Here is a 26,506-nt window from a genome sequence, read left to right as displayed (position 1 = left end):
AAGAAAAACTCAGCTGGAGGAATCAGGCTCCCTGACTTCAGACTATGCTACAGAGCTACAATCATCAAAACAGTACGGTACTGGCACAAACACAGAAATATAGATGAAAGGAACAGGATAGAAGGCCCAGAAATAAACCCATGCGCCTGTGGTCAATTAATCTATGACAGAGGAGGCAAGACTATACAATGGAGGAAAGATAGTCTCTTCAGTAGATGGTGCTGGGAAAACTGGACAGCTACATGTAAAAGGATGGAACTAGAATATTCTTTAACACCATACACAAAAATAAACTCAAAGTGGAATAAAGACCTAAATGTAAGACTAGGTACTATAAAACTTAGAGGAAAACATAGGCAGGGCACTCTTTGACATAAACTACGGCAATATCTTTTCTGATCCTTCTCCCAGAGTAATGGAAATAAAAACAAAAATAAACAAATGGGACCTAATTAAACTCAGGAGCTTTTGCACAGCAAAGGAAGCCACAAACAAAACAAAAAGACAACCCACAGAATGGGAGAAAATGTTTGCAAATGATGCGACCGATAAGGGATTAGTTCCCGTTCAGATTTGACTCTTAACTTCCAAACACGCGTCATTTCCTGACTTCATCCTCTGCTTACCTTTTCTTTCTCTCCTTCGTACATGACTCCGAGTGGTGAAATCATAGCATTTTACAAATTTCTGCTCAAATGATACTTCATTACCAGAATGCCTTATTGGAAGTAAACTGCATTTGATTCATTGGCAACTCAGTTTAGAGAATTTCCTGTGATGTAGTTTTGGGTTATTTGCATAATGCTTTAACTCTTGGCATGTTTTGAGCTTTTTGAAGGCAGGCAAAGGTGGTCTCATCTTTGATGCTGCCACAGGTGGGTTGATCTGTGAATTCAGCTCTTACCGATTTGTAAGAGCTTCATACAGACATGTAAAATATATAGGAAGGACTTTACTATTTCATTATTTATGTTGTATTTTCCTCAACATTTTGGGGGGTCTGTTTTTGTTTGTACTACTTCAGAAAAAGTTTTTTTTTTTTTTAAACAGAAAAATAAAGTCCATAATCCCACATTAAAAAAAAATTTGGGGTGGGGGACTTCTCTGGTGGCGCAGTGGTTAAGAATCCACCTGCCAATGCAGGGGACATGGGTTCAAACCCTGGTCTGGGAAGATCCCATATGCCGCAGAGCAACTAAACCCGTGTGCTGCAACTACTGATCCTGCGCTCTAGAGCCCGCGAGCCACAACTACTGAGCCCGCGTGCCACAACTACTGAAGCCCGCATGCCTGGAGCCTGTGCTCCACAACAAGAGAAGCCACCACAGTGAGAAGCCCGTGCACTGCAACAAAGAGTAGCCCCCACTCGCTGCACTGCAACAAAGGGTAGCCCCCACTCGCTGCAACTAGAGAAAGCCCACATGCAGCAATGGAGATCCAAAGCAGCCAAAAATAAATAAATTTATTTTTAAAAAAATTTTTTTTTTTTTTACATTTATTTTTTTCACACACACAGTGAAAGGGTTTATATGTACATTGTTTTCTTAGTTCAGGCTTTTTCTTTGTTGAAACATCTCCCCTTATTGCTTCCCTGTGTTAACAACTTAGCGTATGCCTTTTATGTTTTTGTTTTCATGATAGTAATTATAGCTTGTGTGTGTGTAGCTGTGTTGTGCCACCCAGACCTCCGCCTCCTTGGATGAGATTGGCTGAGGGCTTTGTTGCAACTGTATCACATTTGAGCTTGCACTCCCTCAGTCCTTCTGCTCCCCAAGAGCATCCCCAAGTAAACGTTTGCAGGAAAAGCTCAGTCTGGTCCCCAGGGAACTTGATCTATGCAGTGGGTGCCAGTAGTGGTCTGAGAAAGCAGACATGGCATTTTGGAATTTGGTCACCCTTAGGTGGGCTGGCACTGATGACTTCATCACAAGTTGTAGGTGAAATACGGATGGCAGCGGTGCAGTTAAAACTTTTACTAGGGGTGGCTGGTCTGGCATACCAGTGCAAGCAGCTGTGCAAGCTGCTGGGCAGTACTATGTATTTGAAAAGAATAGGACCATGGAAGAGAATGGCATTGGTGGCTGTGGCTGGATCCTTAGGAAAAAGACAAAGGCCAAGCGTGGTTAATTAGCAATTAAAGGGTAAACGTGATAGCCAGAGGGCTCACCTGCTAGCCTGTGAAGAGACCGCCTGCAGTCACAGCCCCCCCCACCCCCACCCCGCCCCCCCCTCCCCCGCCCCAGCCTAGTATGGCTGGTAGAGCTCCAGAGGACGTTGGATGCTCAGCCCTGGCGGGTGTTCTACCTCAAGGTCAGGGCCTTGACCAGGAAGAGGGACCTGACCCTGAGATGCAGGATGGGGACGTCTCGATTGGTGCATTCAAGTTTGAATCCCAGGTACCTCTGGGACCTGCAGAAGTAGCTACTCCTCTCTGTTAAAGGCCAGCCCCCTTCTCTCTCTACCCGCCAGTTCCCCAGCTTAAAGACAGTGCAAGAGGGTTCTATCTTGAGAAATAACACATCCTCCCTCAGGAAATGCCACCTCCTCTTTTGGCCATTAAGTCACTACATAACCTGGCCAAGAGGTACCAGGGCCTGTTAAGGGAGTGGATGAGACGGGCTGGTCAGGGAACAGAAACCCTATAGTCATTGGAACAGGGAAAGTTTAAAGCATTATTAACTAGTAATGGGATTAGCTGACAAGAAGTAAAGAAAACTGAGGATTACAATAATAGCAGACGCAGGGAGCATCTACCTGCGGCAGTGTTGAAGGAAGGAACAAAACTGGAATGACCTGGCCAGGTGACGTCCACCAGCCTCTGTCATCTATTGTCCCTGTATGGGCAACTTGGGCTCTTTACTGGAGTGATCATGGGGCTGGGGCAGAGGCTATGCATGTGCCCAACAGCATGGCGCTCCCACTCCCCAGGGCCGATCTCGCCGTTGCCTCTGTTGAATTTCCAATGACACACTGAACTCTGGGTCCCCAATAGTACTGAACTTTGAGAACAGTCACTTGGGGGCTAGTTGGCAATACTGGACCCCTTGTGCCCCCAAAGGTGCCGTTATTCGTCTTGACTCGAATCCACACGTATTCCAGGCACGGGTTTGCCTTTCCCATACGCAGGGCCTCAGTGAGCTCCGTAATACAAGGCTCACAGAGCCTTTGACCCACTGACACAGAATCCTGCATAGCATTGCCCTGGATATAGGGACCCACTTTACAGCAAAGGAGCTGCAGTGGGCACATGATCGTGGGACCCACAGGTTCCGTCACAGCCACACACCCAGAAATGCCAGCCCAACAGAGTGGTAGAGTGGTGGGTAGCAGGCTGAGCTCAGGTGACCTCCAGGCTGCAGTATACACTGTACATCAGTGACCATTGCAGGATGCAGTGTCCCCAGTATAGATAATTAAGGGCTCTGGTAGCCAAAAGGTGGCAGTGGGAGTGGCCCTGCTTACCATCACTCCCAATGCCCCTCCCAATAAATTTGTGTTTCTCTCTCCAGATACCTCTGGGTTCTGCAGGTTTAGTCTTGACTCCCCAGGGGAAACCCACCAGGGACAAAGGAAGAGTACTGTTCGATTTCAAGCTATAGCTGCTGCACAGTCGTTCAAGTTCTGTACTCCAATAGACTGGCAAGCAAGTGAGGTACTCTCCATCCTGCTAGGGGTGACCTCCTGTTCACCAGAGGTCAGGGCTGCCGTTACATAATGGGGCAGGAAAGCATCTACGTGGCACCCAAGTGATGTGATTGGCCACCTCTTGGTCCTCTGACCAAATTTGCTGGTAAATGCAGTGGCCGTGGCCTGAGAAGGGTATGGTGACCAGGGACTTACACCCCTCAGGGATGAGGGTTTGGGTCACGATCAGGCAAGCTACCTAGACCAGCAGAGGTGCCAAGCCAGGGTGAGGGGAACCTCAGAATGGGTAGGAGAGGGAGGTGAATAGCATTTGCAGCTTTGAGACCAGCTGCAGGACAAGGACAGGCAGTTCACCCCATTAACCTTCCTTTTAAGTTCCCTCAGGAAGAGGCCCAGCAGAGTCCCGAAGGAGCTGCTCCCAGAACATATCTGAGCTGCGCAGTGTAGTGAACCGTAGGCAGGACTGTAGTGAACACTGTGGATGCCCCGAGCCCCCCATTCATCACCCCAGCTGCTGCTCACCACACAGCCCCTCCCGATGGTTGCCTCAGCTACAAAGAGCTTCTTTGCCCAAGGGCACACCATTTTCCCAGGAGCAACCAGGTAATGACTGGTGGGTGCTGGGGAATAAAGGCTCAGCTCCCTTGACCCTGTGGGGGACAACTATACAGGACCATGCCAGGTCCAGAGCAGGCCTTTGTAGCGGCCGCATCTTGGACCAGTCCTCCCTCCTTCACTCCCCTACAGACGTTGATCCTGAGAGCGCTACCCCAAAACCTTTCTGAATGCAAGCCTTCATCTCAGGGTCAGCCTCCCAGGGACCAGACCTGTGCCAGTGTATGGGTATAACATACTCATGTACATAAATGGGGAGATTTGGTCATTGTTTTAAAAAATGGGATCATATTTTCACAGATCTCTGCATCTTCAAGTCAACTAATACAGCTCATTCTTTTCAATGGCTCTGTGCTTCATGGTGTGGATGTTACATAATTTATTCATCGACTGCCCTCATGATTGGTATCTCCTTTGTTTTCAGTCCTTTGCCGTAAAGCAATACTGTCATAAATGTTTTGCTTTAAACCTATTTACTGTTGCACATATTTCTGTGAAACAGATAGCCAGGAGTGAGGTGGTTTGGTTAGATGATTTATATCTCTTTGTTTTTATTGAGGTTACAACACACACACACAGAGCACAACTATCCTAAGATTATAGTTCAAAATTTCACAAACTGAACACCCGTATAACCTTCACCCAGATCAAGAAACAGAACATTGGTAGCATCTCAGAGGCCCATCTTTCCTCCCTTTGGGTTCATTCTTTTCTTCCCGACTCCTGAGAGTGATGTGCGTATTTTTAATTTTAATAAGTGTTGACACTGTGCTTTCCAAAAAGATCCTAACCATTCACATTTTTACCAGCAATGAGTGAGACTACCTCTTCTCCTCTATCTCCAACTATATTTAATTTGTGTTTCCCTGACTACTAGTGAGTTTGAGTATTACATAATGTTTGTTTGCTTTTTGGATTTGCTATTTTGTGTGTTGCCTCTCCCTGTCTTTTGCTCACTTTTCCATTGAATTGTTTCTTTTTTGGCCAGTGTAACTTGTATAATAAAAATATTAACCCTTTGTCTTTTTTGTCCCAGTTTTCCCAATGTATTATTTTCTTTCAGAAGTGGTGCTAGTTGTACTATCCCTATTCATTAATCTATCCTTCTCTACTGCATTAAAATACCATCTTCGTTGTATATTAAATTCTCATAAGTCCTGGGGTCAGTTTCTGGATTGTCTACTCTGTTTTAGAGATCTTTTTGTCTATTCCTATTCAAATACCTTGTGGATTTGATTACAGTGCCTTTATAGTATGTTCTGATAATATGGCAAAGCAAGTCTTCTTTTATTTTTTTAAAAAAACTTACCTTTCTGGGTCCTGCCTGGTGGTCCAGTGGCTAAGACTCCACATTCCCAATGCAGGGGTCACAGGTTCGATCCCTGGTCAGGGAACTAAGATCCCGCATGCTGCACGGTGCAGCCAAAAAACCCCCTTACCTTTCTTCTCTATTTTCAGACATTTAATATTTCATATGTACTTTGAAATTATTATTTCTTTCAATTAAAAGAACCCTGTAGGGTCTCTGATGAGAATTACATTAATTAAAAAAGATATATATATATATATATTTATTTGGCTGTGCCGGGTCTTAGTTGTGGCACACGGGATCTTCATTGCTGCGTGCAGGATCTTTTAGTTGTGGTATGCGGGGTCTTTAGTTGAGACACGCGAACTCTTAGTTGCGGCATGTGGGATTTAGTTCCCTGACCAGGGATCGCACCCAGCCCCCTGCATTGGGAGCGTGGAGTCTTAGCCACTGGACCACCAGGCAAGTCCCTGCATTAAATTTATATTTAGGAGAATTAAATATTTTGTTCATATCTCAGTGCTATGTATTTGCATTTGTATAGATCATGCTTTATGCCATTTTATAAGATTTTAAGTTTCCATCATTGAGTGCCTTGTGCTTTTCTTGTTAAATTAATCCTGAGTATAACTTTCCTCTATCGTAAGTGAAAGATTTCCCCCATTTGCATTTCATCGTTGTTATCGTTGCTATAGAGAGAACGTACATCCCAGAGGTTACGAGCCGAAACTTTAGTCATGTTGCCTGGGGTTGAACCCAGGTTCCATCACTTCCTGTCCAGCCCAAACTTATTAAAATTAAAACAAAATCTAAATGAGAAGTTTGTATTAATGATATTTTACTGAAGTTGTAATTGTTCCATTACAATATTTTTCAGTCTAAGAATTTCTTCACCTTTAATACTTACAAGCTTTCTGTAAAATGGTGAACTTGGGTTTTCAGAATCAAGTATTCAAACGCAAATACCAGGTACTACTTTTTAATAAACACTGCGTGATTACATAGATCTGTCTCCAGTTAATTTGAAGATACTTTGCATAAATTTTATTACAATGGTAGTATGCATTTTGGTTGTAAATTTTACTACATTGTTTTAATTAAGTAAATAATGAGTAAATGATTATAGAGGCTATTTTCAATGTTTAGCTAATTATATGATTTTAATTTCTTTATTCCCTCATGCTTCCTTTCTGTGTCTTTTAAAGCTGCAGAAGTGGTGGACAAATCCAGTGTTAGGTATTCAGTACTACCTGAAGATGGGAAGAATCAGTCACTGGAAAAAAAGGTGAAACCTTGCAAGTATGACTAATTCTAAACAGATAACTTTCATTCATTCAATAAATACTTACCAAGTGTCTACTATATGCTAGGCACTGTGGATGCAACGGTTAAAAAAACGAAAGGAGTTCTTCTCCAGGAGCTGATAGTTTAATTTGTATGAGGGGACTAGGAAGACAGAGAAGCACAATATTTCTCTATGACGCGGTGAATTAGTGTCACTATAGGAGACAGGGCCAAGTGCTTTGGGAACGATAGGGGAGATGGCTAACCCAGTTTTTGTGCTGTTTCGTTCCGCTCTTTCTGGGAGGTGGGGAGAGGAATCTGGGACGTTTGTCTGAAGTATGAACACTCTGACTTGAGGTGTAAACGATGACCAAGAAATGGTCAGTCTAAAGAGCCTCACCTTTAGAGAGTGGGGGAAGGACTTTGGGAAAAGTTTTTAGGTTAGGGGAAGAGAGCTTGGAACTTTGGGGTAGTGGAAATAAAGAGAAGTTCAGAAAGCAAGGGGTATAAAATTTGCAATGGGTGAGTTACGTGGTTTGGGCTTGGGAGAGAGATGAGAAGAGGTCATGTTATTAGGAAGCAGTGGTGGAGGTGGCGTAATAGTTAAGAGAGTGGGCTCTGGAGCAAACTACCTGTGTCCAGATCCAAATCCAACTTAGTCTAATGTAAGCTCCCTTAGTAAATCCCTGGATTGATGGGATGGTTATTTGCCCCTGAAGTGGAAGGAGCGGCATCTTTGACAGAAAAGGGACTGTGCAGCCCTTTGAAAGTGAATGGAAATTCTCTCTCCCAAAGGTGTTCAAACTGTGCTCCTTCGATCTCTAAGGCAGAGGTCTTCAAATCGTCTTGCTCCCTTTCTCACAAAAGCCTTTTGAAAAGCCATGTATCTCCTGACATATTTTTAAGTTGACGTTTAAAATATTTATCACAAGTTTAAAAAGTTTCATAGGACATGATTTCTGGTGGGTTAATAATGTTGACATTTAAAAAACTTATATCACAGTTTAAAATATGTCCACTAATATCTAAATACTATACTCTGATAACTTGATATCTACAATCATTCCTTTAAAAAATACGTGAGCAGGATATTCTTCAACAATCTGAATTTTTATATTTTCCTTTTCCTTCTTGACTCCTTTTCTTGTATACTTCTCCACAGAATTTTTATTTTGATATAATTTTATGTTTGGAAGTCTTTTCTTAAAAAGCATATAATATTTCTCTGCAATAAAAATGACTATAAGTTTAAATTTTCTGTGATCACGTGACTGTGTTAAAACATTTTCTTTCAAAATTATTTTTAAAGTATTATTGGTATACGTTTGTTCAGAATAGCATAAATATATCATAAAATCTGAAAAATAAACATAAAAAATAAAATTTTATTGTAAATGAATCCTACAATGAAACGGAGAGATGCTTTTTCCCCCTCAGTCTGTGAATTGATGAATGAATATTGCACATTGCTAGATCGAAACAGGAAGAGGATTGCTGCCGAGCTGTATTTTTAAAGAAATTTTAGTAGGTAGATTAACATATTATCGACTAGTTGTGGTGATTTAATTTTCTCTATAAATGGCCTTTGGTTGGAAGTTGTCAGTGATTCATCCTCACTCTTACGCACATGTGCAGCACACTCCCCTCCACAGCATCTCCTGTTACACGCATGGTGCCAGCGCAGGGCTGTGGGAGACTTTCTAAACTAACTCCTGCCTATTCCAGCCCAGGATGCAGATATGCACTCCTACCTGGTTGAGAAAAACCACTGCTCTGGAAGACACTCCATAGTTCATTAGAAAGTTGGGTCATAGTTAATGTGAAGCTGTGTTCCCACTTTACCTTAGATGAGTTTTATCAGATTTTACTTTGGTTTAGACCTGTCTTATGAATCCATATTCTAGTGAAATATTTTCCATTTTTCTATAGAATCTTAATTCTCTTACGAGCCAGACATCAAGAGTTTCCATCAAGTTCTCGTCTCAGTCCTCCAGTATCAGACTCACAGATCAAGTGTCTACTGACCAAAACCAGAAGAATATCGGCTCATTGGCTTCTTCCCGGTGTTTAATTCCACAGTGTGACCAAGAGGCTTCAGTTCTACAGAGAATGGAACATAAGAGAAAACACGTACCAAAGGAAAGCATAAATAATGAAAACAATGAAGAAAGCATGAGTCTGAAAAGAAAACATATCACATGTAATAATTCATCAGAGAAAACAAGTAAACTTATGGCATTGGAAGAAGATGCTGATGAGGTTGAAACCTACCTAAATTCTAGGAACTCAAAAGCATTCACAAACAATTTTTGTGATATTAGGTATTTGGATGCTTTGGAGAAAAGCCAGCTGATTGAAATGCTCAAACAGGCAGTAGCTCTGGTGGTGACTCTGATATATAAGGATGGCTCAACTCAGCTGAGAGCAGACCAGGTTAGTAAACGGTGTTGGTTTTTGTTTGTTTGTTCTGTTTTGTTGGCACCATGAAAGAAACCCATTTTCTTAGTGTCTGATTTTGATAGGAGAGCAAGAAGTAAGATTTTAAGCCTTCCCCTTTCCCCCAGGGGTGAGTGACTGACACTGCATAGTTCTCATGAGGTTGTTAAGAAACTGCTGAATGGTTTCCATTTTCTATTCCACCAGCAAAGTGTGAGTTTCCAAATTCTCCACCTCCTTGTCAATACTTGTCTTTTTTATTTTAACCGTTCTGCTGTGTGTGAAGTGGTATTTCACTGTGGTTTTAAATTGTATTTCCCTAATAACTGGTGACATTAAGCATCTCCTCATATGCTTACTGGCCATTTGTGTATCTTCTTTGGTGAAACGTCTTGAAATTCAAGTCTTTTGCTCATTTTTAAATTGGGTTATTTGTGTTTTATTTTGGATCTGTAAGGGTTCTTTATATATTTTAATACCAGTCTCGTCAGATATATGATTTGCAGTTCTCCAAATCTGTGGCTTGTTTTTATCCATTTCCTGATGGTGTCTTTTGAAGCACAGAATTTTTTAATTTGATGAACTCCAGTTTACCAAGTACTTTTTTATTGCTTCTGCTTTTGTTGTTAAATTTAAGAATGCTTTGGGACTTCCCTGGTGGTCCAGTGGCTAAGACTCCACACTCCCAATGCAGGGGGCCCGGGTTTGATCCCTGGTCAGGGAACTAGATCCCACATACTGCAACTAAGAGTTCGCATCCTGCAACTAAAGATCCTGCATGCCGCAACGAAGATCCCACACGCCTCAAGGAAGATCCTGCATGCTGCAACTAAGCCCTGGCACAGCCAAATAAATAAATAAATATTGCTTTTAAAAAAAGAATGCTTTGCCTATACCAGGTCATGAAGATTTACTGTATTTTCTTCTAACAATTTATAGTCTGAGCTCTTACATTTAAACCTGTGACCCGGGACTTCCTTGGTGGTCCAGTGGTAAAGAATCTGCCGTACAATGCAGGGGACGTGGGTTCGATCCCTGGTCAGGGAACTAAGATTCCACTTGCTGCGGGGCAACTGAGCCCGCGCACCACAACTACTGAGCTTGTGTGCCTCAACTAGAGCCCACGTGCTGTAAACTACAGAGCCCATGCACTCTGGAGCCCGTGCACCACAACTACAGAGCCCACGTGCCCTGGAGCCTGTGCGCCACAACTAGAGAAGAAAAAAAAAAAAACCCACACGCCACAACTAGAGAGAAGCCTGTGCGCCACAACAAAAGATCCTGTATGCCTCAACGAAGATCCCGCGTGCTGCAACTAGACTAACTATGGCATACCCCACCTTCCGGGTTTCCATTTCTAGAAAACTGCTCCCATCAGTAAACCACTCAACCTCAGGGCTGTCAAGAGGCTCATCTAGAAGATCAGGCCTGCTGGAGTAAGTTTGCTCTCTGGTCTCTATACACTGATGCACTAAGTCTCCATTCTCGGCCGCTGGAAGCAGAGTTGCTGGGTTCAGGGTTTGACACACCTTTAAGGGAATGTCGGGGGTTCCATTAGGAGGGCCTGATATCTTGTTAACCTTCCTCCAGTCAACTAATGATGTCATTTGACTTCTAGCACAGATTGTACCTGATGAGGGGTAACACATCTAAGTGTTGTCCTAGGGTGAGCTTGGAAGCCTCATTAACCAATAGAGCCATGGCTGCTACTGCTCACAGGGAGTTTGGCCATCCCAGGGGCACCGAGTCCAGTTGTTTTGAAAAGTAAGCCACCAGTCTTTGATCTGGCCCCAGCTTTCAGGTCAGAACTCCGAGCGCTATCCCTGACCTCTCATGGAGTATAGGGTGAGGGGTTTGTCTGACGTTGGAAGCCCCCATGCTGGTGTCCTACTCAACTCAGTCTTTAGAGTCTCAAAGGCCTACTGGTGGCCCCTATTCCCTTTCTTCCCCCTTCTGAGCCTCATATAGGGGTTTTGCTGTAAGGCCATAATTTGGAGTCCAGATACAATAGAACCCAGCCATCCTGAGAAAGCCTTGGAGTTGTCTCTTCGTGGTTGGAGATGGTAGTGCGCTAATTGCTGTCTTTCAATCCATGGTCAGGACTTGCGCTCCTGGGGGTCAAAATAAATCCTAAATACTGAACACTGTTGTGAAATCTGAGCCTTTCTCAGAAAATTAGGACCTTAGCAGTATTCTGAGCTGAAACTTGCTTTGTCTCACTACTTATTAGCAGATCATCAATATATTGTAATAGAGTTCCATTTTTCAGGCTTAGTTCCCTCAATTCTTTTGCTAACGAGTTTCCAAACAAATGGGGACTATCCTGAAAACCCTGCGGAAGCACTGTCCAAGTGTATTGAGTAGCCTCCAGAGGGTCAGGGTCCCTCCGTTCAAAGGCAGAACAGGTATTGAGGGACTTCCCTGTGGTGCAGTGGTTAAGAATCCACCTTCCAATGCAGGAGACATGGGTTCTATCCCTGGTCGGGGAACTAAGATTCCACATGCTGCGGGACAGCTAAGCCCACAGGCTCTAGAGCCTGTGCACTGCAGTGAAGATCCTGAACGCCACAACTAAGACCTGATGCAGCCAAATAAATAAATATTATATATATATATACTTTCCTCCCTTTCCAGAAGAAATTTTTTAAAAAATGGTATTGAGATCCTGGATGTAGAGAAATACAGAAAAATGCATCTTTGAGGTCCAACACAGAAATACTGAGTGCTTCCTGGCACTTGGGCAAGGAGGGTGTGTGGGTTTGGCACCACTGGGTGAATAGGGATGACTGCCTAGCTCAGTGCTCGTAAGTCTTGCACAAACCGATACTCCCCATCAGGCTTCTGAACAGGGAGGATCGGAGTGTTACAAGGGGATTGGCAGGGCCTAATGACTGTGTTTTAGGAATTTGGTGAGCAGCTGTTGGATCTCCCTCAGGGCCTCAGGCTTTAAAGGATATTATCGCCAGGAGCTGGGGCCAGCTGGGGTTGTTGTTTGGCCATCCCACAGGAGGGTGCTCAGGACATTCCCTTTCCCGGTGCCCCTCCTTCCAGAAAAAGGCACACTGATTCTGGCCCAGGTGGTTCCTGGGCTGCTGGTCTGGTCTTCTCAGCTGTCTAGTGTCCCCTCAAGATGGCGGGTGGATCAGAGCAGCTAAGAGCTGTGTTTTCTTTGTTAATCTCCTATCCGTGTTGGCCTCCTTTGCCATGTCCTCGTTGTTATAGACCTTGAAGGCCTCCTCTACCAAGGTTGACAATGGGGTTTGGGGCCCAGCTTCAAGCTTTTGTAATTTCCTCCTGATATGAGGAGAGGACTGGGTGATAAAATGCATGGCCAATAGTGACCTCCCTTGTGCAGACTCAGGGTCTGTATTGGTGTACTTCCTGAATGCCTCTGTCACCCGACTCAGGAAGACTGCTGGGTTTTTATCTTTTTCCTGTGTAATCTCTTGGACCTTATCATAATTTACAGGCTTCACCATATGCCTTTTCATTCCTTCTGATAAACAAGTAATATAACGTCTCATCCTGGCTTGGCCTACATGATCCTCACAATCCCAGTTGGGGTCCTGTTGTGGGATTGCGTCACCAGTTCAATTAATCTGGTGCTGTGGGTTGGTGGCCACTCGGCTGTCTGTGTGTTCCCTGGCCTTTCTTAGTATACATTCCTTCTTGTCCAGGGGGCAACAGTGGTTCAGAATAACTGTAATTCTTGCCATGTCAGGGAAAACATTAACCCCAGCATGGTAAATTTGTCCCTAAACTTGTCAGGGTTCTATGAGAACCTGCCAACCCCCTCCTTACGGATTCCTAAGTCTCTCATCAAGAAGGAGACATGCACTCTAGTAATTCCCTATTCCCATCAGCTGCTTCCCAGAGGGGGTAAAGGCCCTGTGGTATGAAAGTGGGGGCTAATTTTGAACCTGATCAGGGCCCCATTGGGGACAGCACTGGGGGCTCTGGTTTCAGGGCTCCTGGCTAAATGGGGTAAGGTGGGGGTCGAGGGACTGAAGGTGATGTTGAAGGGGAAGAAGCCCAATGAGAAAGAGGCCCAATGTGCCAATGACTAGTTGGCGGTTGAAAGGGGATCTGTGAGAAAGTGTGGCTCTAAATCTTCTGGGGACAAAACAGAAATAGAGGCCACACACACAACAGGAATCCCTCAAACTGGGGTCTTGATAAAGTTTCATAAAGGCCTGCACGTAAGGGACCTCCCCCCATTTTGAGGACTGCTTACAATATTTTGGTCCAGTTGTAAAATGGTGCTAAAGTTAAGGGATCCATTCTGTGGCCAGTTCTTCCGGTCACCCAAGGCATATTGGGGCTAGGCTGTGTTGCAAAAGAAGATGGCTTTTAAACCATCTAATTTAAACTGTCCCGAATTTTTAAGAGTTTTAATCTTTGGGGGCATTTCCCATGTTTACATATAAATCTGGCGGCTAACAAACTGAGATCCTGCAGCTGGATGGAGTCCTCAAGACCCGGCATAACAAAACCAAAGGGTGAGATGACAAAGGAGATCTCAGAACTCCCTTCCCCACAGTTGAGCACAAAGGACAGAGAAATATTGGGGGGTTGTGTAAAGTTCACCTCAACAGGGGCCTCGGGGGCTGGGGGTTTAGATGTATGAAGTAAGGAAAAAGAAATAGGAGAAAGAGAGAAAGCCTGCTGTTTCAGCCTGCCCCTCTGCGTGTGTCTATTCAGGCAGTTCCAGTCTGCCGTGCTCTTCCACAAGGGCCAGTGGAGGGAGGCACTCCGTCCACCACCCACCAGGGTGATCAGACCCAGAAACCAGTGCTGGTGGGACTCTAACCCACACCTGGGACTTTAACCCAGGAAAAAGAAGTTGAGAAGTTTGTGACGACTGGGCTTCCAGCCACTGCACAGTATGAGGATTGAACCTCTGTCACTCTCAGAAATCTCCCCTCAAGGAAAGCCCACCGGACCAAGATCTGCACGGTGTGAGGCAAGCCTCTCCCACCTCTGTCACCTGTCAGGGTGAGCCGGCGCCAGCCAGAGGGAGCATGGCCTCACCAGCTAAGGAGTTAGGCTGTAGGTGCCCAACACTCACTTCTCAGAAGGATGCGACAGAGAAGTAGGAGAGGACAGAGCAAGGAGTTGTAGAGAGAGAGAAAGAGATCAGGAGAGGGAAAATGGACAAAGGGAAAATGGAAGGGGAAAGCTGCCTGAATGAGGATAGTGACACCCCTGGGGCAACCGAAGGCAGACTTACCAATCCCTGCAGCACTGAAGCAAAGATTCAGGTGGCCACGTGTCAGCTGCAAGGAAGCTGCAATCAGCTATACCAGATGGGCCCAGATCCTCTCTCAGAGGGGCAAGGAAAAAAAGAAGGCCCCACAGGTCCCAGCAGAGTTGCCAAAAAGTGTTACCAACCTGGGCCCTTGGACTCTTTAATCAATAGAAATCGACAAGAGACCAGATGAGAATTTCAGGCAAGGCTTCATTGGGGCTCGTGCTACAGCACAAGGGAGCAAGAACAAGAGACAGGTTCCCTTGCCTGCCCCCTGAGAGGACCTGCTTGGGTCCTTAAATGGGATAAAAATGGGGGTGGGTCTGTGCGTTGGGGTCTGCCCACCCCCTTGGTGCCATGTGCAGAGATGATGCACCGTGCCCTGCTTTTGTTCCCAGCACCTCAGAAATGGCAGTTTGTTTGTGGCCTTTTTGTATCCTATTGCTTATTATTGTCCCAGCTTGCCCATGCATGCCGTTATTTTTAGTCACTTGTAGTTTCTTTGTATCCTATTGCTCACGGAGACGTTTGTCCAGGTGCAAGCACTCTGGTAGAGGATCCCAAGTCCCAGCCTGGCTCAGTTTTTTTTTTTTTTTTTTTTTTTTTGCGGTACGCGGGCCTCTCACTGCTGGGGCCTCTCCCGTTGCGGAGCACAGGCTCTGGACGCGCAGGCTCAGTGGCCGTGGCTCACGGGCCCAGCCGTTCCGCGGCATGTGGGATCCTCCCAGACCGGGGCACGAACCCGTGTCCCCTGCATCGGCAGGCGGACTCTCAACCACTGCGCCACCAGGGAAGCCCCTGGCTCAGTTTTGCCATCTTAGCAGTATTGAATTTTCTGATCCATGAACAGGGGGTGCCCTTTCATTTATTTAAAACTTCAATTTCTTTTAGCAATGTTTTGTAATTTTCAGTGTAGTGTATAAATCTTGCTTTACCTTTCACTTTTTTTTTTTTTTTTTTTTTTTTGCGGTACACGGGCCTCTCACTGTTGTGGCCTCTCCCGTTGTGGAGCATAGGCTACGGATGCGCAGGCTCAGCGGCCATGGCTCACGGGCCCAGCCGTTCCGTGGCATGTGGGATCTTCCCGGACTGGGGCACGAACCCGTGTCCCCTGCATCGGCAGGCGGACTCTCAACCACTGCTCCACCAGGGAAGTCCTACCTTTCACTTTTGAAAGGCATTTTTATGGGGTAAAGAATTATAAGTTGATAGTTTTCTTCTTTCAGTAGTTTAAAGATGTTATGCTGCTGTCTTCTAACTTGCTTTGTTTCTCATAAGAAATCTACTATCACCCTTATCTTTGTTTCTTTCTAGGCAATGTGTCCCATCCCCCCCCCCCGGCTTCTTTTAAGGTTTTCTCTTTATCACTGCTTTCAAGCAATTTGATTATGATCTAACTTGGTGTAATGTTTTTCATGTTTCTTGTACTTGGAGTTTATTAATCTTCTTGGTTCTACAGCTCAGCTTGGGAGAATTGACATTATTATTTTGAGTTTTGTAGTCCTTAAACATGTATGTGTCTCTGTTATGGAGGTCTTCTCTGATTTCTTTCATGAGTATTTTATAGTTTTCAGTATACAGATCCCATACATGTTGTATTGATTTCTATCTAAGTATTTAATTTGGTGGAATAGTTATTATAAATGGTAATTTCTTTTTTAAAAAGTTTATTTGTACATGTTCATTGTTAGTGTATGGAAATATAATTGATTTTTGTATTTTGATCTTGTATCCTGCAACTTTGCTAAACTCACATATTAGTTCCAGGAGGTGTTTTGTTTTGTAGATTCCTCTGGGTTTTCTACACAAACATTTATGTTATCTGTATATAGGGACAGTATAGTTCTTCCTTTCTAATTTATATGCCTTTTATTTCTTTTTCCTGCTGTATTTCATTGGCTAAGACTTCCATTATGATGTTGAATAGGGAGGAGACCAGATTTGGAGAGTGAGATCATGGGTTTGGCTTTTGACCTTGATTGTCATTAAAAGAGGTGTTCATTTACAAATTTTAATTTTAGGCCTTTTCTTTCTGCTTAATTAAAAAACTTGACAGATCTTTCTTGAATAAATGCATTGTTTATGTTTGATTTTGGAACTTTATTTTATTGTGTATTCACAGGCTCTGGTTTCCTCTGTTGAAGGCATTGTGATGTTACCAAGGAGCCATGCAGAGAAAGGCAGTGGTCCTCTGGCTGCCCCAGCCTCTGACAGTGTTCTGGAGGAAGGCTTCATGCCCAGTGATCAGTGTATCTACATAAAAACTGAGCCCTCTTCCATTTGGGACCAAGAACAAGAGGCACATCATCAATTTGCCAGGTAAGAAATCTTCACTAATTACCTTAAATCCTACTTATTCACCTGCTTTATCCTAATTTAGAGTTTCCCAAGCTCCAGGTTTAGTTATTTAAACTTTCAGAAGTTTTGTATGAGCACACGAAAATAAAATGGATCTAAATGACAGAAACCACTACAAACACCCTCTCTCCCTCAAAGAGCTTCTGGAATAGAGGGTCCATCCATGGGAGCCTGCTCCGGGATTTGAGTCAACATCGCAATGAGAGGTTGGTGAGAAAAGCATCATCTTAAGGCGTGAAAACCCACTGTTGCTGCTGGAGCCCTGGCTGATTTCCTCATTACACTTGTTCTCTCACTCACGGCCTTAGAAAATGAAGTTAACACTGCCTTCAAAGGGTAAATAGTCCTCAATACCACCAAGATATTACTAATTTCAAAGCTTCATTCTGTGAAAATAGAGAAGAAATGTCTCACTTGTATTTGCCTTCCTAGAATCTTAGAGTTTCAGAACAGGCAGGGATGCTTCTGCTGCCCCTTCTCAATCCTGAGAAGTCTCGTCGTGGGTTGGAGCCTGTGCCCCTCATCACTGTTTCTTTGCTCACGTTGTCAGCCTGACTCACTTCTGCTTTGGGTGGGGACATCCACTTCCTGTTTGCCCAGCCCTCTGCACTCAAGTCAGTCAGGTGCCTGGAAGGAGCTCCTTGAAGCCACTGCCCTGAAGAGGGTGAGAAGGTGGGGGCCCGGTCCTGGCCCTTCCTGCCTAATACATTCTCGCTGGGCTCTGGGTGGGTTTTAGGTAGTTGTTGTGTCGGTTCCAGCCTACAGATAGTGATGCTCTCTAGGCTGGGAGTGCCTGAGGCACTGGTTCCGCCTGTATTCCTCACACTAAGCCCCCACAGACATTTCCTCCATAGGGGCCAACGCTGTAGCTGGACCAGCCCTTGTGGTTCTTATGATCACAGGACACGCTTCAGCAAAAACCATTAGGGAATTTGAGGAACAAGATTTATCATTCACAAGTTCTGGAGAGTACACAGAGAGGTTATGGGTAGAGAGAGAGAGAGAGAGAGAGAGAGTGCATGGACCTGGGCCTCTGCCTTTATTAGGGTTTGAAGGTGGGGTGTCTAGGTTTTCACGGATTCACTCTTTACTGGCTAATTTAAAGCATAAGAGCAGGAATTAGGGCACAGGAAGGTTGAGAAGCCATGTCATCACACAGTCAGTTATCTGGGTTACCCAGGGCTTTCTGGAAGAGGGAGCTTCATCTGGTTCCTTCTCTGGTTGTTTTGCCAGCAGCTGTGTTACATAGCTGGCAACGTGTCTATTCAGGATGGATGTCTTTGAAATGGATGCCTTGGCAATCAAAGTGTGATGTCAGGCATGTACACCACAGTGTGTACATGGGATGATGTTTGACAATAGAGCACTCTGCTCCCAAGAACCCGTAACCTTTTTTTCCCATAATTTTCTTTTGAAAGAACAATTGGGCAGGCTTTTTCTACGGAAGACCTCTGTGAGAATAGGGCCCTAATATTCGGACAGTGCTTTCTGAATTCTGGATTTATATATTCTACTCGACATTCTCCACTTGGACATCTGATGGTCACTTCAGCTCCGATCCTCCCTGTGCCTTTTGTTTAGCAGATGTGGCATAATTGACTTCTGTAACTGACTTAGAAAATACACTGTGTTTTAGCCACTTTGTCTTACAAGATATTCTTTGTGTCGCTTGTCCTTTCTTAAGCTAGAAATCAGCTAGGGTTTGTCTCTTAGTGGGAGAGATCATAGTTGTTAGATGGCCTTATTGAGAACTTCCGGGTTTCCAGCTACAAGAGCATCAAAGTGGGAGGACGCTCCAGCAGTCCCAGCTTAACTCCCTCATAAGCTGCCCCCACTCCTACACACCTCTCCAGGTCCAGCAGAGGCAAGACCTGAAGCTGTGCTGTCAGCAGTGGCCCTCTTCAAGGAAAACCAAAGTGAAAGCACACAGAAAAATGGAAAAAGCCTGAAAACGTCTGCCTGCGGAGCAAGCAGAGCTAATCGGACCCCAGGTTTCCTTCTTCCTCAGCCTTCTGAAGACCCTCACTGATGTGTTAATAAGCAGTTACCATAAAGGGGGATTAATACCTTGGGCCCTGGCAGCAGCAAGATCGGGTCTCAGACCTCAGCTTTGCCATTTCTCAGTTGTGTAAGGCTGGGAAAATTGTATCACCCCTCCGAGCCTCAGTTTCCTCATCTGTAAAATGGATCTAGTGCCTGCCTAATGGGATTATGATGAGGTTTCAACACAACAATCCTCATGAAGTGTTTAGTGTGGTATTCGCACATGGTAAGTGTTTGATAAACGTCAACTATTATGAATCCCATATTCAAGGAGCTCGTGATTTAATGGGCCAAGGTAAATTACGGTATCGCAGATGTGGTCCCCGCTGTAGCAGGTGTGTGGCCAGGAGTACTAAAGGAACCGGGCAACTCCCTGCCCAGGGAATCAGGCACCTGAGCAGTTTGTAGAAATTGTGGGAGGGAAATTTTAGGCAGGAATACAGCATGTGCCTGTGGCCCTGGAGTGTGAGAGGACGTGCACAGTCTGGTGATGGAAGAAGGAGAATCCAGTGTGGGCAGAGGGTAGACTGGGGGTGTGTTGGGAGCGCAGGCTGGGGCCAGCTGGGAGGAGTCCAGGGTGCATCAGCTCTGCTCAGGAGCTGGAGGCTGAGTCTGTAGGTCATTGTGCTGCACCCAGGGATTGGCTCTGAACAGTTGTGTGAACTTGAGTTCATTACTAGCCTCTTTGTGTCTTGGCTTCATCATCTGTAAATTGCAGATAATAAGTAACACCTACAAAAAATAACGCAGGAGACTGCATATAAGAAGTTTATTTGGGGTCTTAAGAATTGCAGTTCAGGAGACAAAGATTCAGGAACCCCCGAAAGAGTGTTCTGGGGAAGAGAAAGAGTCAGGGACTTATAAAAACAAAAAGCCACAAGATTGTCAAAAGTTGCCTGGCAAGAATTGGGGATTGACTCTGATACAAGTCAGAAAACATTTGTCCTTAAGGAATCACGAATTGTTTCAGGGTAGGGGTCTGACAAGTAGATAGGGTGTCCCGGGTTTCTGGCAGAGGTTCTGGATACCCTCACCAGGTTGAAAGGTCAGATTCCATCCAGGCTGAGACACACGAGTCCCACTTCCTCAGAGGCCTCCTGGCTCCGTTCTGGGGACTGAGCAATACCGTCCCTGTTTCGATTTTCCTTCCACACCTCTTAGGATTTGAGTTAATCTGTGGAAAGCTTGCAGAAGAATGTCTGCCCATAGAACTGCATAAGTGACAGCTGTTAGTGGAGTAGTAATAATACTTTCCCAAGGTGAAAAGCTCCAAATTACTGTGTCAATCAGTGAATGTCTTTTCATCTTCTAGGAAGGTGCTGCTTCAAACACTGAAATGTAAATGTCCTGTTATTTGTTTTAACGCCAAGGATTTTCTGAGAACAGTGATGCAGTTTTTTGGTGATGATGGCAGTTGGAAGTGTGGTATGTTTTAGTTTTTATAATCTCCTAAACTTAACTTTCCAACAGTGATTCCTCCTGGGAATGGGAGCACGACAAGGGCTGCTGTGTTTCACAACTCGTGGGTTGGGGATGGAAGGGAGGTCGCACAGCTGCGATGCACTACCTGTGTGGCCATGTGCCCTGAGCGTGAGAGGCACTTTCCCTCTGTGTTTTAGATTATTTGAATTTTTTCAAGTATATGTTACTTTTGTAATTTAAAACAGGAAAGAAGTAAATTATGCAGCATGGGCAGATGGGATTTGTTGTTACCACAAATAGCTTATATATAAACTTTCTAAGAATTAAACTAAAGTCCAGAGTAATTAACATCAAAACAATATGAAACACGTTTTTTGTCTTTCATTTAAAATTGTAAATAAGAATTTTTAAAACCTTTTTTTATTAGATGCACAGATATGTAATAAAGCAAATATTGAAAGAATGTTCATTGTAGATTCTAGGTAGTAGATATATGAGTGTTGACTGTACAATTCTTTTCAAGTTGAATGTTTGAAAATATTCATAACAAGATACTGGAAAACTTTTTATTGTACAAAATTTCCAACACGTACAAAAGTGCCTGTGATACGACAAGAAATGTATATTTGGTCTTTGTCCCTGGGTCCCAGCACTCAGCTCCCAAAGCCCATATGGTCTCCAGAGTGAGGAGTGTCTTTTGTATGCTGATGGAGGACTGGTGCCTGGAGGCCCCCATGGCTTTAGGGTGGGCGTGGTCAACAGGAAGAAGAGGCACCATTAGAGGAGTGGTGCTCAGGAAGGGGAGCAGGGCTGGAGAGCAAGTTAATCACCAGTGGCCAGTGACTTTATCAATCATACTGATGTAACAAAACCTCCATAAAATCCCCTCAACGGTGGGGTTCCTAGGTGAGCTCGTCAAGGTGCTGGGAGCGTGGTGCACCTGGAGAGGGTGTGGAGGTTCTGCGCCCTCCCTATGCCTTGCCCTACGCATCCCTTCCAACTGGCAGTTCCTGTGTTGTAGCCTTTATGATAAACGGGTGTCGTAAGTAAGGTGCTCTCCCGAGTTCTGTGAGCCATTATAGCAAATGATGGACCCTGAGGAGGGGTCGTGGGAGCCCCTATTTATAGGTACAGGAGGCCCTGGACTTGGGGCTGGTGCCTGAAGTGGGGCCGTCTTGTGGGGCTGAGCCTTGACCTGCAGGGTCTGCACTAACCCCAGGTAGTTTGTGTCAGAATTGAATTGAGTTGTTGGACACTGGCTGGCGTGTGCAGAGAACAGCAAGTGTGTGGTGGGGAAAACGCAACAGAGTACACAATACCCAATTTCAACAGCTATTGACTATGTCCAGTCTTCTCTCCCCTATAACTTCCCACATTTCCAAATCTCCATCCCCTGGGTTATCTTGTAGCAAATCCCAAGCGTCATATTATTGACCTGTAAATACTTCAATTAGATGAGTAAAATATGAGGATTTCATTTTTCAGATGATGCCGTCATCATCTCCCCACAAAATTAGCCATAATCTTTTCATATTATTAGCTATCCAGTCAGTGTTTGTACTTCCCCAGTTGTCTTTAAATATTTTTGTTTGTTTGTTTTTGTTGTTCACAGTTTGAACTGGGATCCAAACAAGGGTTAGTGTTATCCTATACTTGGGTTTGGTGTTTCTTTTACTCTGTATATTCTCTCCGTCTGTTGTATTTTCTTGCAATTATTTCGTCGTTTTTAACAGACCAGGCTTTTGTCCTGTAGGATTTCCCTTTCTTGGCATTTAGCATGTTCTCTCTCTTCTCTTTCTTGTAAATTGGTAATGAGATTCAGTGGCTTCATCAGATTCAGGCTAGATTTTGGGAGTGCAAGACTGCTTCATAGTCCTGACCCTAACTCCGAGTGGTGCTGTGTCCTTCTGTCAGGAAATACATAATGTCTGGTTGTTTATCTTTTTTGTGATGTTCAAATTGTTATTGTGACTTCATATGTTGAATCTTCTCCATCTTTCTTATTTATCACTTTACCTAGAATCCAGTTTCAGTCTCTTCATTTTTTAATTTAAAAGAATTTCCTCTTTCCCATCTTCATTTTAAGAAAACTTAAGGGAGTTCCATGATGCTCTAGTGGTTAGGATTCGGCACTCTCACTGCCATGGCCTAGGTTCATTCCCTGAACAGGGAACTGAAATCCTACAAGCCACATGGTGTGGCCAAAAATTTTAAAAAATGAAAATAAATTTAGGAACTTCCCTGGTGGCACAGTGGTTAATAATCCACCTGCCAATGCAGGGGACATGGATTCAAACCCTGGTCTGGGAAGATCCCACATGCCATGGAGCAACTAAGCCCGTGTGCCACAACTACTGAGCCCGTGTGCCACAGCTACTCAAGTCTGCGTGCCTAGAGCCTGTGCTCCTCAACAAGAAAAGCCACCACAATGAGAAGCCCGCACACCACAATGAAGAGTAGCCCCCACTTGCCACAGCTAGAGAAAGCCCACATGCAGCAACGAAGACCCAAAGCAGCCAAAAATAAATAAATAAATAAATAGATTTTTTTAAAAAAGGAAAAAGTTTAAAAAAACTTTTTTTAGGGCTTCCCTGGTGGCACAGTGGTTGAGAGTCCGCCTGCCAATGCAGGGGACATGGGTTCGTGGCCCGGTCCGGGAGGATCCCACATGCCGTGGAGCGGCTGGGCCCATGAGCCATGGCCGCTGAGCCTGCGCGTCCGGAGCCTGTGCTCCGCGACGGGAGAGGCCACAGCAGTGAGGGGTCCGCTTACCACAAAAAAAAAAAAAAAAAAAACTTTTTTTAAATATAAAAATACTTACGGCATTATCTATTGCACTTATTTGCTTTTGTGTATTGCCAGTTTAGTTTTTATTTCAGAAATTTTGTTTTGTTTTGTTTTACTTTGCTTTCCTGAATTCTTTCATTTCTTCATTAAGCTTTTCTTTTACTAAGTCACCTAATCTCTAAGTATTTCTAATTCTGAGTTCTTTGTTTTTCATAACTTCTATCATTCTCTTAATTTTTCTTAGCTCATTTAAAATCTGTTTTGTTGGCATTTATTTTTCAGTTACTGCCATTCTCCCCAGTGTGAGGCTTGTCCTGGTGGCTTCAGTTTATTAGTTATAAGAGTTTATAGGGACCAGCCCCCAGACCACTCCAGTGCTGTCAGAAATTCCCCACGGATTTTTCAAAAATATATGTTGAGCAGGAGTTCTTCTCGCCCTGCCCTGGACGGTGCCCCTGGAGCATCCAGGTCACCCCTCAGGTGCCTGAGGCTGAGCAGTGGCATCATTTCGTGTTCCCAGCGAGCCCCTTGGATCCCCACTGTGGTGGTGCATCCAGGGAGCAGCTTTCTTGGGGATCAAGATGCCATGTGGCTGACAGGGTCTTGGTGCTCCAGCTGGGTGTCAGGCCTGAGCCTCTGAGGTAGGAGAGCCGAGTTTAGGACATTGGACCACCAGAGACCTCCTGGCTCCAGGTAATATCAATTGGCGAGAGCTCTCCCAGAGAGCTCCATCTCAAAGCTAAGACCCGGTTCCACTCAACAACCAGCAAGCTCCAATGCTGGATACCCTATGCCAAACAACTAGGAAGACAGGAACACAGCCCCACCCATTAGCAGAGAGGCTGCCTAAACTCATACTAAGTTCACGGAAACCCCAAAACACACCACTGGACACGGTCCTGCCCACCAGAAAGACAAGATCCAGCTTCATCCACCAGAACACAGGCACCAGTCCCCTCCACCAGGAATCCTATACAACCCACTGAACCAACCTTACCCAGTGGGGGCAGACACCAAAAACAACGGGAACTACGAACCTGCAGCCTGCGAAAAGAAAACCCCAAACGCAGTAAGTTAAGCAAAATGAGAAGACAGAGAAATATGCAGCAGATGAAGGAGCAAGGTAAAAACCCACCAGACCAAACAAATGAAGAGGAAATAGGCAGTCTACCTGAAAAAGAATTCAGAGTAATGATAGTAAAGATGATCCAAAATCTTGGAAATAGAATGGAGAAAATACGAGAAACGTTTAACAAGGACCTAGAAGAACTAAAGAGCAAACAAACAATGATGGACAACACAATAAATGAAATTAAAAATTCTCTAGAAGGAATCAATAGCAGAATAACTGAGGCAGAAGAATGGAAAAGTGACCTGGAAGATAAAATAGCGGAAATAACTACCACAGAGCAGAATAAAGAAAAAAGAATGAAAAGAATTGAGGACAGTCTCAGAGACCTCTGGGACAACATTAAATGCACCAGTATTCGAATTATAGGGGTCCCAGAAGAAGAAGAGAAAAAGAAAGGGACTGAGAAAATATTTGAAGAGATTATAGTTGAAAACTTCCCTAATATGGGAAAGGAAATAGTCAATCAAGTCCGGGAAGTGCAGAGAGACCCATACAGGATAAATCCAAGGAGAAACATGCCAAGGCACATATTAATCAAACTATCAAAAATTAAATACAAAGAAAACATTTTAAAAGCAGCAAGGGAAAAGCAACAAATAACATACAAGGGAATCCCCATAACGTTAACAGCTGATCTGTCAGCAGAAGCTCTGCAAGCCAGAAGGGAGTGGCAGGACATACTGAAAGTGATGAAAGGTAAAAACCTACAACCAAGATTACTCTAGCCAGCAGGGATCTCATTCAGATTCGACGGAGAAATTAAAACCTTTACAGACAAGCAAAAGCGAAGAGAATTCAGCACCACCAAACCAGCTTTACAACAAATGCTAAAGGAACTTCTCTAGGCAGGAAACACAAGAGAAGGAAAAGACCTACCATAACAAACACAAAACAATTAAGAAAATGGTAATAGGAACATACTTATTGATAATTACCTTAAATGTAAGTGGATTAAATGCTCCAACCAAAAGACACAGACTGGCTGAATAGATACAAAAACTAGACTCATATATATATACTGTCTACAAGAGACCCACTTCAGACCTAGGGACACAGACAGACTGAAAGTGAGGGGATAGAAAAAGATATTCCATGCAAATGGAAATCAAAAGAAAGCTGGAGTAGCAATTCTCATATCAAACAAAATAGAGTTTAAAATAAAGATTATTACAAGAGACAAAGAAGGACACTACATAATGATCAAGGGATCAATCCAAGAAGATATAACAATTGTAAATATCTAGGCACCCAACATAGGGGCCCTCAATACATAAGGCAAATGCTAACAGCCATAAAAGGGGAAATCAACAGTAACACAATAATAGTAGGGGACTTTAATACCCTACTTTCACCAATGGAGAGATCAACCAAAATGAAAATAAATAAGAAAACACAAGCTTTAAATGATACTTTAAACAAGATGGACTTAGTTGATATTTATAGGACATTACATCCAAAAACGACAATACACTTTCTACTCAAGTGCTCAGGAAACATTCTCCAGGATAGATCATATCTTGGGTCACAAATCAAGCCTTGGTAAATTTAAGAAAATTGAAATCATATCAAGTATCTTTTCTGACCCCAATGCTATAAGACTAGATATCAATTACAGGAAAAAAAAAACTGTAAAAAATACAAACACATGGAGGCTAAACAATATGCTACTAAATAACCAAGAGATGACTGAAGAAATCAGAGAGGAAATTAAAAAAATACCTAGAAACAAATGAAAATGAAAACACAATGGCTCAAAACCTATGGGATGCAGCAAAAGCAGTTCTAAGAGGGAAGTTTATCAATACAATCCAACCGCAAGTAACAAGAAAAATCTCAAATAAACAACCTAACCTTACACCTAAGGCAATTAGAGAAAGAACAAAAAATCCCCAAAGTTAGCAGAAGGAAAGAATTCATAAAGATCAGATCAGAAGTAAATGAAAAAGAAATGAAGGAAATAATAGCAAAGGTCAATAAAACTAAAAGCTGGTTCTTTCCAAAGATAAACAAAATTAATAAACCATTAGCCAGACTCATCAAGAAAAAAAGGGAGAAGACTCAAATCAACAGAATTACAAAAAAAGAAAACTACAGGCCAATATCACTGAACATAATACTAGCAAACAGAATCCAGCAGCACATTAAAAGGATCATACACCGTGATCAAGTGGGGTTTATCCCAGGAATGCAAGAATTCTTCAATATATGAAAATCAATCCATGTGATA

General features: G+C 43.8%; 1 protein-coding gene across 1 annotated transcript in view; it reads left to right on the top strand.

The window, feature by feature from the left end:
• The window catches only part of POLN (DNA polymerase nu), a 171,642-nt gene that overhangs the window by 19,642 nt on the left and 125,494 nt on the right, over window positions 1–26,506 (top strand). Inside the window, exons 4-7 of the mRNA XM_067734870.1 lie at window positions 6,775–6,854; window positions 8,783–9,286; window positions 16,660–16,856; window positions 20,251–20,363. Of these exons, the coding sequence (XP_067590971.1) occupies window positions 6,775–6,854; window positions 8,783–9,286; window positions 16,660–16,856; window positions 20,251–20,363 (894 nt within the window). The remainder of the gene's footprint in view (window positions 1–6,774; window positions 6,855–8,782; window positions 9,287–16,659; window positions 16,857–20,250; window positions 20,364–26,506) is intronic.

The sequence above is a fragment of the Pseudorca crassidens genome, chromosome 4 (assembly GCF_039906515.1).
Source record: "Pseudorca crassidens isolate mPseCra1 chromosome 4, mPseCra1.hap1, whole genome shotgun sequence".
In the NCBI taxonomy this organism is placed as follows: domain Eukaryota; kingdom Metazoa; phylum Chordata; class Mammalia; order Artiodactyla; family Delphinidae; genus Pseudorca; species Pseudorca crassidens.
The sequence above is the reverse complement of the archived record's forward strand: the minus strand, read 5'-3'. Positions and strand labels throughout refer to the sequence as shown.